Here is a 17,746-nt window from a genome sequence, read left to right on the forward strand (position 1 = left end):
CTGTTGTTGTCATCATTATTGTAACCATAGTTACCATGACATTGCAGTTTTCCATATCTCGAGTTACCATGAATGATTAATGTGACTTAATATGTATGATCAGTGGGAATCATGCCATCATATCACTGTGGCATCATTATTGTTTATCATTAAACAGCGGGGGGGGGGGGGGTAACGTGTGTGTGTGTGTGTGTGTGTGTGTGTGTGTGTGTACTTGCTACATATTGAGGACTAGAATATGTATTTAACTAACAGAGTGAGGACATTTTTGGAAAGTGAGGACATTTAAGCCGGTCCTCACATCTTCAAAGGGCCGTTTGAAGTCCAAGACTTGGTTTTAGGGTCGAGGTTAGAATTAGGATCTGGTTTGGTTTAGGGTCAAGGTTAGGGTCAGGCAGTCAGTTGAGATGGTTAGGTTTAGGGTGAGGGGCTAGGGAATGCATTATATCAATGAAAAGACTCACAAAGATATAAGTACAAAGATGTGTGTGTGTGTGTGTGTGTGTGTGTGTGTGTGTGTGTGTGTGTGTGTGATTACAATAAAAGATTATGTTGATGATGGTGAGGATGATTGTCCTTTGTTCTGTTCCTAATGCTTCTTTAAGTATTGTGCTTATCAAACCAAGACGTGCAGCATCATTCTCAGCTCATGCAGCTATTTATTTATTCATCAATTGATTTATTTTCATTAATTCATTCATTTACTCATGTATCTATTTAATTTTCTGTCTGCGGTCATCTCGCTCACCTCGTCACCTCTAAATCACCGAGTGGATCATTGGCGCGCACCTGAGGAGTGTGAAAACACTCGCTCAGTGTTTAACCACCAGCGGGTGGAACCAGCTGATTGCTCAATCGCAGCCAATCACAGTCGAGGTTCGCTGTCACACGCACTCTACGCGCGCGTGCTCAGGGTTGCTCTGTGTGCGGGATCTTGAGAGCTTGAGAGGTGGGCTGACCTGTGCGGTTTGTTTTTGGATTTCTTCCACTCATCATCAAATAATTCGTTCCGCACTCGTTAAACTATGTCTCACGCTGTGGCACAAAAGGTAAATGATCCCATTCTGATCCAATTCTGCTTGTTAGTTAGTAATGTTTTCTGTAACTTTATTACTTTGCTTGTTGTCGCATTATTGCAAAAATATTCTTTCAGAAAACTCAATCCTGATTTGTGTCATTTATACAGCTTTTTTTAGGGGGGGGGGGGCGTTATTTAAGACTAACAGTAAAAACAATTCTGAACCACAGAGAGGTCAGACTGCATCTGATTCATTTTGCAGCAGCTGTAACTGTTGTTTTCTATACTTTGACTATATATATATATATATATATATATATATATATATATATATATATATATATATATATATATATATATATATATATATATATATATATAAAGAGACAGGGAGAGTATAATTTAGAGAAAAACTGATCTTAAATGTGCATTGTGTGTGTGGTAAACTGCGACTGTCATGTTCTTCCTTCATTAACAGAGCAGTTCTCTGACTCTGGTGTTAATGGTGGCTTCTGCAGCTATTGGAGGAACTCTTCAGTATGGCTACAACCTCGCCATAATGAATGCACCCACAACTGTAAGTTTCTAATTGTGTACTTTTGTATTTGTATCACGTTCTGCAGTTAATGTTCATCCTTGAATTTAAGTTCTGTAAATGTATTCCTTTGAGATCCTTATGAGGCTCTGGGGCGAGTGATGGGCATCAGTGCCAACAGTGTGTTGTGTCACAGTGTAATTTAGCACAAATAAGAATTAGGCTACTTGTTAATCATTCTCACTATTCCACATCCAGTTTAATTATGCTGGATAATTAAGTCTGGATGCTGGCTCTCTCCTGGGTGCACCAACAAACAATTCTGCAGCCTGCCACCTCACAAAGACTTGATTTCATTCCACATGGTGGTGACACGATTGAGTTCATCCTGCAAACAGATTTGAAGTTTTCAAATCATGAAATGAATTCATGAATTGTGCCTCACAATCACACACAACCAGTAAAACACAATAAAGTTGCGTAGACTCCATGGATGAGGTCATAAGTATCAGCCTTAACCCCAACTTTTGGTCTGTGTCTGTTCACTTCTCTGAGTTAGATATTTGCCTTCCAGTGTCCTTCCTCTCTTTCTCTCAGTTCATTCAAACCTTCATCAATGAGACCTTTCTGGAGCGCTGGGACATCCAGTTAGAGGACTACCAGGTGACCCTGGTCTGGACAATTATTGTCTCCATCTTCTCGTTGGGGGGCTTTGCAGGCGCTCTAATTGCAGGGCCGATGACCATTCGCTTCGGGAGGTAAGATAAGACATGGCTTTATGTAAATGTATAAAGCAGCGGGTTAGAAATTAATGTGCTGAATGTTTTCATTTCAATGTGCAGAGTGAATAATCGACCTGTTGCATGTGTATGACTGCAGAAAGCAAAGTTCTTTCCTCTAACACGAGAATACACGCCTCAGCGGCTGAGTTCTAGCCTTAGAGAAAGTCACGAGTCACGTTAATGATGGGTTTTCCTTACAAGAAAACATTCAAAGATGCAGCATAGTTCCTGGTGAATTTATGCAATGATCCAGTACCACATGATTTATTAGATCTGACACAGGAACCTTCATCTCTGGCAAGTGTTGTCTACATACAGTAATACTACATACAGTAGCCGAAGCCTAAACTGTGTAGCCACAGGCTACTTCCTTCTGAGAGCAGCAAAGAAGAAGGGATTGATATGTTAAACCTGTCAGACAAAGCTAGTAAAATGTCAACAATGTGGCAATATTTTGCATCTGAAAATACCGCCAACGAAACAAAAACATGTATAGCAAGCAAGATAAGTCATACACGCGATTGTGAAACTCATATAGGTATTTATGCTCAGGTATCAGAATCAGTTTTAAAAAGGGAAAGAATTCTGTCTGATTTCTTTCATTGAGCATCAAAAATTCTTTGCTGTTGATGAAGTTTGTCTTCTTTCCCTATCCAAAGGAAAAAATGTATGCTGTTGAACAACATTTTCCTCATGAGCAGTGCACTCTTGGCTCTGACAAGCAGAGCTGCCAGGTCTTTTGAAATGATCATCATTTCACGAGTTCTAGTTGGAATAAATGCAGGTATGTTTCTTTTACCCATTAACATATCCAGACCTTTAGCTGTTCCTCTACCGTTAAACATTCATAATGCAACAGAGTGAAGATTAGACTGTGACATTTAAAGACACGATGTGTAAGTTTTATTCTTCAAACCAATAGGGGGCAGCATATTACAGTTGGGTTTATAACCGCTTTATCATTGTTGAGAGAACAACGTGAAGAGGAATTATAAAGATAGAGCAGATCACAAAAAGTGTCTGCCTGTTTTGCAGGGATCAGTATGAATGTTCAACCCATGTATTTTGGAGAAAGCGCACCGAAACACTTGAGAGGGGCTATTTCCTTGTCATCGGCTGTTTTCACAGCATTTGGAGTTGTGCTAGGACAAGTGGTCGGACTCAGGTACGGACAGTTTCTCTCTTTGTTGAATCAAAGTGGAAGAATATGTCAATAACTAATAGAAATATGTGCAATAAAATTTAAAGCTGTAAATTGTGGATCTTCTATTTATAGAGAGATTTTGGGCGGTGAGTCCTGTTGGCAGTACCTTCTAGCCAGTAATGCCATTCCTGGCTTTATTCAGCTCCTCACCCTGCCATGGTTCCCAGAAAGCCCGAGATACTTACTCATAGATCGAGGGGACAAGGAGGCCTGCATGAAGGGTGGGTACTGCAGAAGCTACTACATTTCAAGTTATCATGTATTCTATGTTGCAAAGGGAAGAACTGTATCATTTTGGCATCATGTTACATGTAAAAGCACATAATTTACAAATAAATCACAGTACAATTCCTTTCAGTGTTCGGCAAAAACATTGTACATCCAAAAGCGCTTCACCACCCAACATTTCAGTTAATTCAATGAAAAAAAATCAGTGAGCTATTTACATCAGATGAAATCGTCGCCACTTGTTCAGCCTAAACGGTCATGAAAACATAAAGGGGTTACAGTGTCTTTTATTTTATGAAGAAAAGAGAAATGACGGTGAGGTTTCTGCACAACAAAATACGATACCTGTATGAGGATATAAGTTAGGAGCTTACGGTCAAACTTCCTTCTTTTCTCTGAGCTACGGTTTTCTCCTGGTCAGCTCTGAGACGGCTGCGCGGCTGTGAGGTCCAGAACAGCGAGCTCGCCGAGATCCTGCAGGAACAGGCTGAAACCAAAGGCATGAGGGCCAGCCGACCCTGGGAGCTTTTCACCGATCGCTCCGTGCGCTGGCAGCTCATCACTGTCATGGTCATCAGCAGTGCCATGCAGCTATGTGGCAATGACTCGGTAAGAGGACACAATCAATAGAACGATCATTTTCTGAACGTTTTTTTGAGTCTCCATTGGAAATATTGCTGCATAACACATGAGGATCAGTGTTACTGATCCCGACATACAGTAACAGTATCACATGTTGCTTTGGTCACAGTATCACCTGGCAGGTTGATTAGAAATTTGAGAGGCTCCATCAGCTGTTTGTCTTTACGTTTCTGCCGGTCAATTAAAAATGAATGCCTGTGGTGAAGCACCCTCTCTCACTATACTGCACAAGGAAGCATTTGTGAAAACCTTGACGCATTAGGTAACTTTTTGTTCTCTATAGATGAGAGTTAATAACTTTTGTAGCCCAATTCCCAGAGCTTCAGGGAATGTGGACTACAGCCTCGGTAGGGGGTTGGGTATTAACTCAATCACTGTATGTACGAAATGCTGGCGCAATGAGCTTCTTAGCAGCTGAAACACTTGTAAGCCCTCAAAACTCTGTGCGAGTGTGTGTGCGTGTGTGTGTGTGTGCGTGCCTGCCTGTGCCTGTGCGCACGCGTGCAGACTAATGTTGTAGTATAATCAGTCTCAAATTTCAACTGAAGTAACAACTCGTGTTGTTCTGCAGTATGTTCACTTCAGCTTCCTCTTCTTTCAGATTTACTTTTATGCATCATATGTATTCAAAGAGGCTGGCATATCTGAAGATAAACTCCAGTATGTCACAATCGGCACTGGAACATGTGAATTCACAGCCTGTATAATGTGTGTAAGTACCTGTCATTACTTGTTATGTAACTGGCGAGGGGGAAAGAGGGACTGAGGGAATAGTTCTTGGGGGCTTACTGCATTGTTTCTGTGTAAATATCCCCATGTCCTGTACACACACAGGGGTTTACATTTTATTTTCCTCCAGATGACATTCACACATATCTAGAAAGACAATACAATATACATATTCGGTACTATACATTTTTCAGCAAATCCCCTGGATGTTCCCACACAAAGAGTATTACAGGAGCCTAAAAGGGGGTGCTTTTTAGAGAACAGCGCTGTTACCATTTTGGAAGGTTTATTTCAATAGAAACAGCACAGAATGGCATCTCTGGATTGACAGATAAGATGAAGAAGAGGAAAATGTGGTGTCATTAAGTTTCCCTGACAAGTTACAACACATTTTCCCGTGAATCTAGTACGATCTTCGGTCCACGATGGCAGAGAACGCTACTCACTGATGTTGCAATGAGGCGATCCTCTTGTAAAGCAGCATGAAAAATATGAGCTCTGTCAACGGAATAAGACATTCAACTTCAGTATGCAATTATAAGGCGTAGGTAACTAAGTAGGAGTCTCTGAATGACATAAAATCTATAAAATTCAGTTGAAATCTATGTTATGACTGTACCTTCCTGTCAAAGAAAATGAGAGCCTCCGATGAGCCCCTTTGATTTTCAGAACCTGCTGATCGAGCGCTTGGGTCGAAGGTTCATGCTGATGGGAGGCTTCGTCCTCATGACCATCTGGGCGGTTGTCTTCACAATTGCTCTGTCATTTGAGGTATTCATCCGACCACATTTTCTCTGACGAAATGCTATTTCTGTTGCTAATGAACTCACAGCATTAAGGACTGAATATTAGCTGTGATGGCCGATTGTAAGCACTGAGTTAATTTGTCAACTGTTTTGTGGAGGTTAAATTTGCCATTTTTTTCAACTATTTTTGTTAAGTACTAAGGTCTGTCTGAGGTGTCACTCATTGGTTTGTTGAGTATGAAAATGCATGAATCATGGGAAGCATGGGCGTCGCTGACACCGGATCTCACCTCACCTGTGAGAGATTTTGGTCTTCACCAACACCAGAGGGAAGATTATTCATCCAGTGGACTTCGAGATACTTGTAGACTCAAGATACATTAAAGTTGGTTCTTTATGAAAGACCACTTTGATAAAACGAAATCAAATAGCCAACATAAAAAGGGTCTGTTCTAAGTCATGCATTAGTTACAACCTGAACCTGTGGAAAAGTGAAAGAAATAATCCCGAAACTTCTGAATCTGAACTACCTCTTTATCCAAATCCCAGACGTTGAGGATAATCCACTTGATGTGATATTCTTTCACTTCCATCCACCAAACCTCAATGTGATGCTACAAAATGGCTTTTTGTTTGAGTTTGTAAACAGCTCCAGCGACACAGAAGCTAATCAACCGTCTGTGGGCGACGTATTTGTCGGAAAGTTTTAACGGTGATTTGTTTTTTCCGCTTTGCTTTAGAGTTGATAACTGTGGATATTCTACTTTCCAAACAGCACTACATATCCTGGATGCCGTACCTGAGCATGACCTGCATCTTCACCTACATTCTCAGCTTCGGCATGGGACCAGGTAAGCATTTTTTTTTACCCACTTTTGCCGTGTACTTGGATTAGACAGATTCATAAAGTGGTTTAAGTTACATTGGAGAAATCCAGTATTCGAGGATAAGCCCTTGGAAGTTGCAGATAGGTCTATTTAATTGGAAACCAATTGCCAAATCTTAGTAATTGGACGTCATGCAGATTAATGATAACTCAGTCAACAACAATCAAACATTAAGCACAACTTTAACTATCTATGAATCATCATCAATATTAGAGACCTAGATATGAATTCCAAAAGAGGTGTAGGATGTATCCCTCCTCTTACACCTATAACTTTATCGATGATGCGCAGCAGCTCCCTTCAAAGGTTACAAAGCTTTGCAGCAGCTGATGTTGCGTCGTGACTCCTTGTAGTCAAATTGCGGGGTCAGAGAAAGTCCACATTTAGCATCTTCTCCTCCACCTCAGTTAAGCAGCCCCCAAACTACTGCTCATCCTAGTGGATTGTCTCTCCTGTTTCTGATGTGTGAGGGTTCTTCATGTACATGTCTTTATCTTCTAGAGAGCATCCCCCAGGCGTATCTCTTTTCAGTGCCAGTATTTAGTTCCTCTGTATTGCCTTGCAGCTCCGTCCTCCTCTCTCCTGGTTGCCGGTGGCTGCAGTCGCCTGGTCCACAACCCCTGATCTTGTTCTTTTTATGAAAACCCACTGTTTGCCCTCGATCTTGCCCAGCATGCTTGATCCTTCTTTCTCTGGAGTTGGTCAGGCTGGTGTCAAACGCTGCGTTCTCGCCTCAAACTCTCCGTCTCCCGGGGGCTTGAGCTTGTACTTAGAAAACTCCACCACCTACTTGGAGTCGGTCTTTGGCTCGATGGACACAGCTGTCATCATGTCATCCAATCACGTTGTGCCTCTGGTCCTTATGGCCACTGTAAATAATGCAATTTTCTTTATCCTTTAAGCTTTCAATATTTTATCTGTGTGATGCTTGTACTCTCTTGTACTCTCTTGTACTGTCTTCAGACCCTCTAACTTGGCACTGCACTTCCTGGAGTCCAGTAACGTGCGTGCCGAGTTTGACCTTGATATTGAGTGGTTGTTGCCATACGTGTGTCTGTATATGTACATTTGTCTACAGTATATTTTCAAAACTGAAATGCACTTTTGTCCATGATATCACATCTCAGATATTGGCTTTTCCCTAATGAATGCAGACTTGAGTACCTGTTTACTGATTATTTCACTTGGCTCAGTTTGTGCTTAAAGCTTATCAGCTGCGTAGGAGAGGGTTAAAGTTTGATATTTAAAGACCTAAGTTATGTTTAGTACCTCTAATCATAACACTGAGCAATTGATTTATTTATTTTCTCAGCTGGAGTGACCGGAGTTCTGCCCACAGAGATTTTCAATCAAACCGCCCGACCTGCAGCCTACATGATCGCTGGTTCCATGATGTGGCTCAACCTTTTCATCACTGGAATGATTTTTCCCTTTCTTGTGGTCAGTCGGTCCATTCGATCGTGCACTTGTTTGCACTCCTATATCTTCATCTATGCACAAATGACAAGAATTGGTCCTTTTGTTATGAAATATGTTAAATGGACTTGAGCTGCATTTTTAATATCACATAAACGCTTTTCTTTAGACACATACATAGAGTAACAGGTGCTACGCAGCCTTAAGATTTTTTTTTTAAAAATCTGTTCGGTTGGAATTAAGACATGTTTAAAACCTTTTTTTTTTCCCAAAGGGATTTTACAGCCTCTCAGAGGAAACAAAGAATGAGAACTGTTTTACAGGACTGGTTTTACCGCTTGCCGTAATGATCTTTTTCACAGAAAGAGTTCAAAGTTTTGGTTAATTCCCTGTGATGTAAAAGCCTTAAATTCATTCCATATTTGAAACTACAGATCAGTTTCCTGCTGCTTTTATTTTACAGAGTGAGTTGAGCGAGTACTGCTTCGTGCCTTTCGGAGCCGTCTGCCTGGTGTCGGCGCTGTACGTCGGCCTGTTTCTGCCCGAGACGAGAGGGAAGTCATTATCGGTCATCACAAGTGAATTCCACAAGCTCAACTTTAAAGGCCAGGACAAAATCTGTGCGTCACAAACTCAGTATCAGCTGGGTGAAGTGTGCGCTTCCACAGCCCTGTAGAAATGAACAATATCGGACCGTCTGTTTGTCTTGAGCCGGTAGAGGAAACAGGAACAGGGAATATTCATTTTCTTTTCTCTGAAAGTTGCATGTACTTGATACAACCTTTATCTAGAGTCTTGAGGAGGAAGACCATTTAAAGGAATCATCGCCACGCTTGTACACTCGTTTAAAAGCATTGTGGAACTGATTCATATACCAGTCATACAAAATTCAAAACCATATCCAGCGGCAGAAGAGACAAAGCTGTCACAAAAGCTCGGTAAATAACTGTTCAAGGGTAAAGAATAAGAATCCCAACACCAGTGAATTTAGAAATATTTAGTTTTTTTCATTTTAAATGGGACGTTTGGTTTTTGTTACCAGCAGAATCATGAGCCAGAACTTCTCAATATCAATAACCTGCATTGTTTTTAATGGCCAACAGGGGGTGACTTCTGAAAAAGTTGGTGTAATGACCCAAGTTCTGACTCTGTGAAACATTTTCCTGTTGAGTTCATGGTCTCAGTCGCTAGTTTCCAGTCTGCTTGAGTGCAGCGTGATGGTCATTTTTAAAAAAAATACGGTCGCTCCTCTCCAACCCCTCACTCAAGATGGCTACCTCCAGTTGAAAAAAGTCAAGCTTGCCACAGCCAAAATGCCAAACTCCAGGCTTTAAAATGGGAGTCTAAAAACCAATAGGTTGCCTCATTTACTTCTTAAACCCTCTTTACGTCAACCTTTAGGAGGTCAAAGGTCACATTAAACTGCACATGGGCCCTTCTGTTAGATGACTTCAACAGTACATCATCCTATACGGGCCCTAATCATTGAGAGTATATGAATATAGAAAAACAAATACAGTCAGTTTGCACAATTTTGAATAAAAACAATATGTAGAGACGCACATGTGTTATGATGCTCTTATTAATAGTGATCTACTGTTTGTACATGTGTGGAATACCTCTGATTGTTCATGTGTTATGTGGAATGTTAATGACAGTGATATAAACAATGTATGCATTGATCATTTAATAAAGTATCTTGGGTTAACAATGTTGTTTTTTATGTATCTATTTTATAGATGATCATAATGTGCCTTTGATACAGAACACAGGTGGACGGTCTAATTGAGTTCTTCTGAATTAAATAATCCAAATTTGTTTCCAAAAAACAATGAACGGCATGTTGTGTTTGATACTGTCTCGATGGAGAATTATCTCATCGATCTCCGTCTGATACAGCAGCATGAAACGCAGACACAAAAGGTTCGTTGCCGGTTGCTTTTAGAGTAAATATTACAGGAAAATTGACAGAAAAAAAAATACAGATGTTTAAAAAATGTTATGCTTTTCTCTCAGACTTCCACTGTCATTAACTCCTTGCGATTCTGCACTTCTGACGAAACCATTTTAATATACAAAATAATTACAACTTAGCTTGTTATAGCTTGTCAAAGCAAATTACAACCAAAACTACAGAGCAGATGAGCTGTTGATGAAGATGAAGACGGCATGGTTAGCGAGGAGCTCAGAGAGATGGCAGGGGCGGGAGAACTCACACTTCGCAGCAATCTGATTTGTTGTTCGTCATTTTCTGACTTTGATCTTGGGGGAGGTCCTTACTTTGGTCCTGGAATGTTGATTTTGAACTCAAGGGCTCATGATTGATTGTGGGATGGAAGAGGAAAGGAAATCTCACATTTACAGTATATCTGATTTTTGGGCTGAACAGTCCTAAATGTGCTTTAGATGATACACAGGATTTAGACATTATTTCCAGGGATAATACAGGGATGCATGGGTGGAATGGAGAACACCCCTGGAACAGGGTTGTTATTGTTGTTGTTGTTGTTTTTTTACAAGAAGGTCATGGTGGGTGTAGTGGTTTTGATCCAATTCAGTAAAATACACTTCCTTGCAATAAGCAGCAGTTTTTTTCAAGGAGTTTACAAAAAAATAAAGGAAAATTTATCTAGAGGGCCAACCTAAGCTGTTCCTTCTTCAAATTGACCCCTAGAAAAGAATATTCAGAATTACTGAGCTGTTGTATGGTCAGTTTTTTTTCATTCTGTATGCGTTCTGTATTTACACAGGGGGACCGACAACACATGAAAAACAGTTTCTTTCCCACTGCCATTACTCTCTGAAACAGTTGATCTGTTAACCTGCCGCACTGTTGAGCGGTCACACACTCATGTTCAACTGGATTCCCACTTAAGTCTGCACTACATTGTGGACTTTGCACCAATTGTGTTTTTGCACCATTTTTGCACATATCTTCTTTCTATAAATGTATATACTTTCTATTATTTATGTTTATTTTTATGTTTATTCTGCGAATTCCATGAGTGACACCAACCGCCGGAGTCAAATTCCCTGTATGTTGTGAACATACTTGGCCAATTAAACTGATTCTGATTCTGATTCTGATGATGCAAAAACTACACATACAGCCATGATAAATAAGCCTTCCATCTGCTTGTTTTCTTGCATTTGTCAGTGTGAGGTTTTAACAACAGTAGTGAGGAAATACTGAGACACAACCCTCCCCCACCAGAATAATATCCAACCAGTAGACCCAATATACTGGCAGGATTCAGCCAGGTACACCAAGTTCAGTCCTGCCCAGTGTTTGGTCATCTATTTTCATTTACGTCAAAACACAAGATTCCCCTGCTAACGACATGAATGGACAACTAAAGCCTGTTGATGTGTAACTTCCTCCATCCATATTCATACACAACTAGATATATATACTGGTCCTCTGCTCCATCTGCAGCCATAATCCACTGAGCCTGCACACATCATGGGTGCTTTATCAGATAAGGTAGGTGAATAGTCATTATTCAACTCAACATTGATTTAAAAGTCAATTCTGTTCTTCTTCTTAAATAACGTGAACTTATTTGTCATAATTTAGGAAGAGAAAAAAAACAAATGTAGAAAAATCCCATTTATTTGCTTGTTTTCTCTATTTGCCATGACAACTACAGAACTCAATTATAAATTTTAAATAAAGAATTAAAATATAGTTTTTTTTTAGCTGCAACATGCTGGGCACTTTATGGTATAATATTCAGTTATCGTTTTTTTATTGAAGCCAGTGAGAAGCAATGTACAAGAAACTGCTACATTTGACATTTAATCAGATGAAGTAGATGTCAGTGATCAGGAAAAGAACTCTTTTGTTGTCACGGTACAGCAAAGAAGCCTTGAAAGTAACAAACTGTGAAATGTATGTCAACAGGTAAGGCATTAATATCTAATATTTCATTGAAATGCAAATTAAAATATGAAATAACAAAGATATACGGCAATTGCGCAGTATATTAATTTTGAAACATGGGTGGTTCATGTATATTCAGTGATAAGTTAAATCAAACCTAAGTCGCTTTTTGCAAAATAAAAAACGGCAAACATCTCATCATAAACATATTTGAAAGAATGTTGCGTGTGCTTGCATAACAAAAGGGTGGAGGCGTTGTGTCTAAACAAACGTGTAACAGAACAGGGCACGGAGAAGAACCTGAGGTCACGGTACGACGTGGTTGTAGCATCACAAAGGTTAAACCATGTGGAGAGGCAAGGAAGTCAATTCTAATCATTAAACTTGTGTTCGAGGCCCGGCTCAGTCAATCATTCCATAAATGAGGATGCACCTTCTCTCCTCCAGTGATTTAGTGTTTCCTTCTTATGGTTCTTATTTCCTTCTTATACTTCTTATGGAATGATTGACTGATCCGGGCCTCGAACACAAGTTTAATGATTAGAATTGACTTCCTTGCCTCTCCACATGGTTTAACCTTTGTGATGCTACAACCACGTCGTACCGTGACCTCAGGTTCTTCTCCGTGCCCTGTTTTGTTATACGTTTGTTTAGACACAACGCCTCCACCCTTTTGTTATGCAAGCACACGCAACATTCTTTCAAATATGTTTATGATGAGATGTTTGCCGTTTTTTATTTTGCAGAAACTCCCTGACACCGCACAACAACTGTCGTTTGGGGAGGCCAGGTGAGTCTCGGGAGGGTCGTTTCCACCACAATAGCACTGACCACTCCCACATAGGTTTATAAGCTGGAGTTTCCACACTCTTCACTAGAACTGAAGAAGCCTCTCGGATGAGAGGTGAAACGTCTTCAAGATAAACTTACGTCCAGTTGACCAGATTTTACTTCGCTTCGATCTTCTTATGCAACTTCTGTCCATTTATCACATGGCAGCTGCAGTACTGGAGGCTTTACCTGCTGACCATGGTGCTGGGAATCGGAGGCTCGTTTCAATATGGGATTCAAGTATCTGCCATCGCCTCTCCGGCTGTGGTAAGGTTTCTGTTTGTTAGATGCAAAAGCACGCGGACCTCAAGTCTTGTTTCCTTTCCTTTGGAGGAAGCTGCGCTGAAATGATTCCATCAAGCAAAACAAATGTCATTTTTGTTAGAAATGTTAAAATTCTGTCGTACGTCAGGATCAGACTGAATGTGGGGCTAAATTCCAAGCAATCACACAATTTATTTACTTTTTGTATTCGTTAGTATTTCATCATTTATCAAGTGGTAATTCTTGCTGAAGACCTTATAAAAGCAACTTAGTACTAGGAACAGCAAGTTATGCTGGTTCAGGGTCATCTCAGAGGTCACAAGAGGTCAAAATGCCATTATTAGTCCAAGACCTGACATGATGACAGATCTCACCTTTCTGACCTTCGGGCAGCATGTCCAGAGTTTTGTGAACTACACATGGATGTGGCGGTACGGAACTCAGGTGGAGGATTCTACCAGCCAGCTCATCTGGTCCTTCATCGTGGCCGTGTTGAGTCTTGGGGCGTGGGCCGGAGCCATTCACAGCGGCAGTCTTCCCGTCACCTACGGCAGGTGAGACTCAGAGGCGTGACGACACTTTATGAATAAAAGATGGTGACGGCTCCAGAATTCAATTGTAAATTTCCTGAATTCACTATTTCTTGCACTGTCATAAAAATTCAACATTGCTTCACCTGATTGCATTAAAAAAAACACTTCACTGAGCACATGTGGTTTATTGTTTGTTACACACGAGTTACACGGGCAACATTAGGAATAACTAATATTTGATATGTTGATGCGTAGATACTTCAGTATCAGGAGACAATATTGAGCTTATCTAATGAAAACTTGTTTATCCCTTTGTGGGAATTGACTTAATAGATAGGTCACAGGTCTGAGGTAGTAGTCTCAGGAAGTATTTTGTGAGTTCCTGTGGTCACCCTGACCTCAAGGCACAAAAGGGCAATAGAACAGGATGAAGGGGGAGTTGAGAAGCAAATATTTAACAGGTGTTATTTTCTATACCCTATCGTCATTGCTTTGATGTGGATATCATCTGCCCCTTTGTTGTTGAATGGTATAAAAGGTTGAGTCATTGTACAGATCAGCAGAGAACACTCAGCAGTCTTCTCTCCATGCTGCATGCATTAAAAGAGACTTGATTCATCACACCGAGTCTGTAATTCTTCAGAGAATTAGCAACTCTCAACGGTCTACAAGGAGAATTTCCCTTACACCTTTTAACAGAATCTCTTGATTTTTCAGGAAAAAAGCTCTTCTGTTCAATAACGTCGTAGCGGTTGTCGCCGCCCTGCTCATGCTCTTCAGTCGCATGGCCAAGTCTTTTGAGATGATTCTACTGGGCAGATTTCTCTACGGATATAATGTCGGTATGTTCTGATGATGGTGATGATGATGATGATGATGGTGATGGTGATGATGGTGATGGTGATGTGCGGTGTATGACTTGTTCTTGTTTTAATTCTGTCTGCTGTCCCTCATCTCCGCAGGTCTCGGCCTGAGCGTTCACCTCATGTACCTGGGGGAGAGCTCTCCTAAGAAATTCAGAGGTTTCCTGACCCTCACCAGCTCAATCTTTATCGGTTTTGGAAAAGTTATGGGTCAGATAATTGGAATCAAGTAAGAACCAAAAGCTGTTCCTTTTAAAGATGTCTGGTAATACCTGTTACAACAAAGAGAAACAGCACTTGTTGGATTAACCGTCATTCTAGAAGTGATATGATCGTCTCCTGCAATTCTCCGACAGAAGTACAAGTTCTTTGAGCTAATAAGTTCTAAATAATCTGCAGTATATCTCACTCCAGCTTCCATGCTGTTTTTGAACTCTATCCAGGGAAATGATGGGCACCGATGAAATGTGGCCGTTTCTTTTAGCGGTTAGTGGAATTCCTGCCATCCTCCAGTTTGTGACGCTACTTTTCTTCCCTGAGGCGCCTCGATACCTCTACATTGACAAAGGAGACACGGAAGGCAGCAGAAAAGGTGGATACAAAAGTGGATGCTTTCTGATTTTGTAGAACAAGATCATTCAGCCTGCAGCAACAGTGGAAAGTTTGACATTTCTGATGAAACCATGAAAGCAGAGAAGCCAAGGTTGGAGATAAAGATTTGTTGGGTTCACAGATCATTTCAGCGTGTGTGTGTGTGTGTGTGTGTGTGTGTGTGTGTGTGTGTGTGTGTGTGTGTGTGTGTGTGTTCTGTCTGAAAGCTCTGCAGTGGCTGTGGCAGGAGGATGACTTGAAGCTGGAGCTGGACGACATGCAGAAAGAGAGAGAGAGCACCCAAGGAGAGAAGGCCAAGACTGTCAAAGACGTGCTCACCTCCCGCTGTGTGAGGTGGCAGCTGCTGACCCTCATCATCCCGTGTGCAGGAGTTCAGTTCTGCGGTATCAATGCTGTACGTTTCTGACCTTTGTCAAAACATAAACTATTACAACCTGAGAGTCGCTCTTCATACTGGCTCTCGTCTTCTCTTCCAGCTCTATTTTTACGCTTTCGACATCTTCCGGGAGTCCGGAGTCCCTGAGAACCAGATGCATTACTTGGCCATCGGTATCGGAGCCACAGAGCTCATCACAATATCACTGTGTGTGAGTGTCAGCAGCATGAGCTTGACTCAGGAAGTCTAGCTGATATCTGAAAGAAGTGACACAAAGGGAATGTGACTTAAAGGTTCAGTTTTCTTTTATTCAGTATAAAGTGGAATATTTAATAATTTGATAATAGATATCTTCTTAAAATCCACTGTGGTATCACAGTTTTAGGTTCATGGTTTTGCGTTGTTTTAGTGTTTTTTTTTTTTTTGGAACACTCCAAAAATACCATTTATTGACTTAAGATATACCCTGATAATCCAACATTTAAAGTACCTTTGTTAAAATCAGTTATTCTCAAGGTTACGTCATGATAGGTTGAAGCAGAGAACTGCTTCGATATTCACCCGCAACTATTGCAATGATTTGACTGCAGAGCTAATGAGCCATCTCTGTGTGTTCGTGTGCAGCGGATACACACAATCGAATATAATATTGATCGCATGACTGTTTTTGCGACGCTGCTGTAAAGAAGAGCTACATGTGGAGAATTAAGATACATATAGTGAATCCCTCTGTCACTGCCACCTTTCAGTCTTTCTTGATAGATCGCGCAGGCAGAAAGAAGCTAATGGGCTACGGCTATCTACTCATGGGCGTCACCATGTGTGTTCTCACTGTCACGCTGTCCATCAAGGTATCTACTCTCCCACAATGCACTCCTCCTCTCCTGAGTCTCATCTGCCTCATTAAAGAGACATTATAAATGCTCACATTCTCTTTCCACGCAGGATCTGACTTGGTGGATCCCGTATGTGAACATCGCCCTGATTTTTTGTGTGATCTGCATTTATGGTCTTGGACCTTGTGAGTTACTTTCCCACTTCACAAGTTTTTATTTTACTTTTTTTTTTTTTTTTTTAAATAGTAAGATATATTGTGTCATTTAAAAAAAAAATCTTTTCAGCTGGAGTGTCAATGGCTCTTCCTGCTGACCTCTTCCTACAAGCCTGGCGTCCCTCGGCTTACGTGATCAGTGGCACCATCAACTGGCTGGGCATGTTCTTCGTGGGCATGTTTTTCAGTTATATAGTGGTGAGATTACACATCTAATTACATCCTTATCTATATATCTTTTTTCTGTTTATTTACCACGTTTGATTTTTTTTTTCCTTCTATCAACACAGAATGGACTCGGGCAGTTCTGCTTCCTGATTTTCGTGGTTTACTCCATTCTCAGTGCGGCATTTATGCTATATTTTGTCCCAGAGACCAAAGGAAAGACAATGGTTGAGATTATGGAGGATTTCAACAAACTCAATTTCAAAACCAGAGATTCTGCTCTCGCAACTAAGTTTTAATTTTGGTTGCAAGAAGAGAATGTCATATATACCCTTACTGTCTGTCATTCCGCACAAAGTATTTATTAGCTTTTTCCACATAATGCTGACTGGAAGAAAGAATTTGAAAAATTATGAACTGGACCAAAAATCATCTTTTTATGGGATCACAAGATGAGAAGAACCATTTGCATGAGCAAAAACAGCAAAGATTTCAGACTTTTCAGGTCAAATCCTTCCTCCGCAGAGTAAAGTCTTTCCAACTAAAGTTTTTTTTTGAAATTTATTTTCAAAAAAAAAAAAAAGATTAAAAGGGAACTAGTTGCATTGTTGGCATCACAACATTGAAAGGTGATCTAAAATAAACCAGTAAAGAAAGGAAACTCAACTTGATCTGCAGTGTTTCCAAGTTCAGGCCACCAAATGTTTTTATAGTGTAACTTCTTGTACGGTAGAACCAGAACATACCTATCCAACATTGATTTAATAAAACAATTCTAAAATGTCTATAAAGAACCCAGGGGGCAGGAAGAGCATGAGCAGGCAAATAATGTATAAACTACATGTATATTTATTAATCTGTGATTATTTTCTGTGCGTTGGCTGAGTGTTTTCTGTCTGACCATGCATTGCTAAATCCACTGGAACATTGAGTTGTTGGGCTTTTTGTAATGGTCACAAAATGAAATACTCTTTGCATACA

General features: G+C 40.5%; 2 protein-coding genes across 2 annotated transcripts; both read left to right on the forward strand.

Moving 5' to 3' along the window:
- The first annotated feature begins 917 nt into the window (after nt 1-917).
- On the forward strand, nt 918-9,886 carry slc2a11a (solute carrier family 2 member 11a). Its single transcript, XM_086200790.1, has 12 exons — nt 918-1,049; nt 1,497-1,595; nt 2,151-2,311; nt 2,995-3,119; nt 3,371-3,500; nt 3,612-3,760; nt 4,189-4,376; nt 5,011-5,121; nt 5,808-5,909; nt 6,660-6,735; nt 8,084-8,211; nt 8,651-9,886. Exons 1-12 carry the CDS (start codon nt 1,026-1,028, stop codon nt 8,861-8,863), a joined length of 1,506 nt encoding a protein of 501 aa, XP_086056916.1. The 5' UTR covers nt 918-1,025; the 3' UTR covers nt 8,864-9,886.
- Nucleotides 9,887-11,650: 1,764 nt separating this feature from the next.
- Nucleotides 11,651-17,125, forward strand: LOC147268157 (solute carrier family 2, facilitated glucose transporter member 11-like). Its single transcript, XM_086198284.1, has 12 exons — nt 11,651-11,671; nt 13,070-13,168; nt 13,559-13,719; nt 14,416-14,540; nt 14,661-14,790; nt 15,005-15,153; nt 15,380-15,567; nt 15,650-15,760; nt 16,299-16,400; nt 16,495-16,570; nt 16,671-16,798; nt 16,891-17,125. Exons 1-12 carry the CDS (start codon nt 11,651-11,653, stop codon nt 17,062-17,064), a joined length of 1,464 nt encoding a protein of 487 aa, XP_086054410.1. The 3' UTR covers nt 17,065-17,125.
- The last annotated feature ends 621 nt before the right edge of the window (nt 17,126-17,746 follow it).

Source organism: Aulostomus chinensis, chromosome 3 (genome assembly GCF_037954235.1).
Source record: "Aulostomus chinensis isolate RoL2024-O1b breed Wild chromosome 3, RoL_Achi_v1.0, whole genome shotgun sequence".
Taxonomy (NCBI): Eukaryota; Metazoa; Chordata; class Actinopteri; order Syngnathiformes; family Aulostomidae; genus Aulostomus; species Aulostomus chinensis.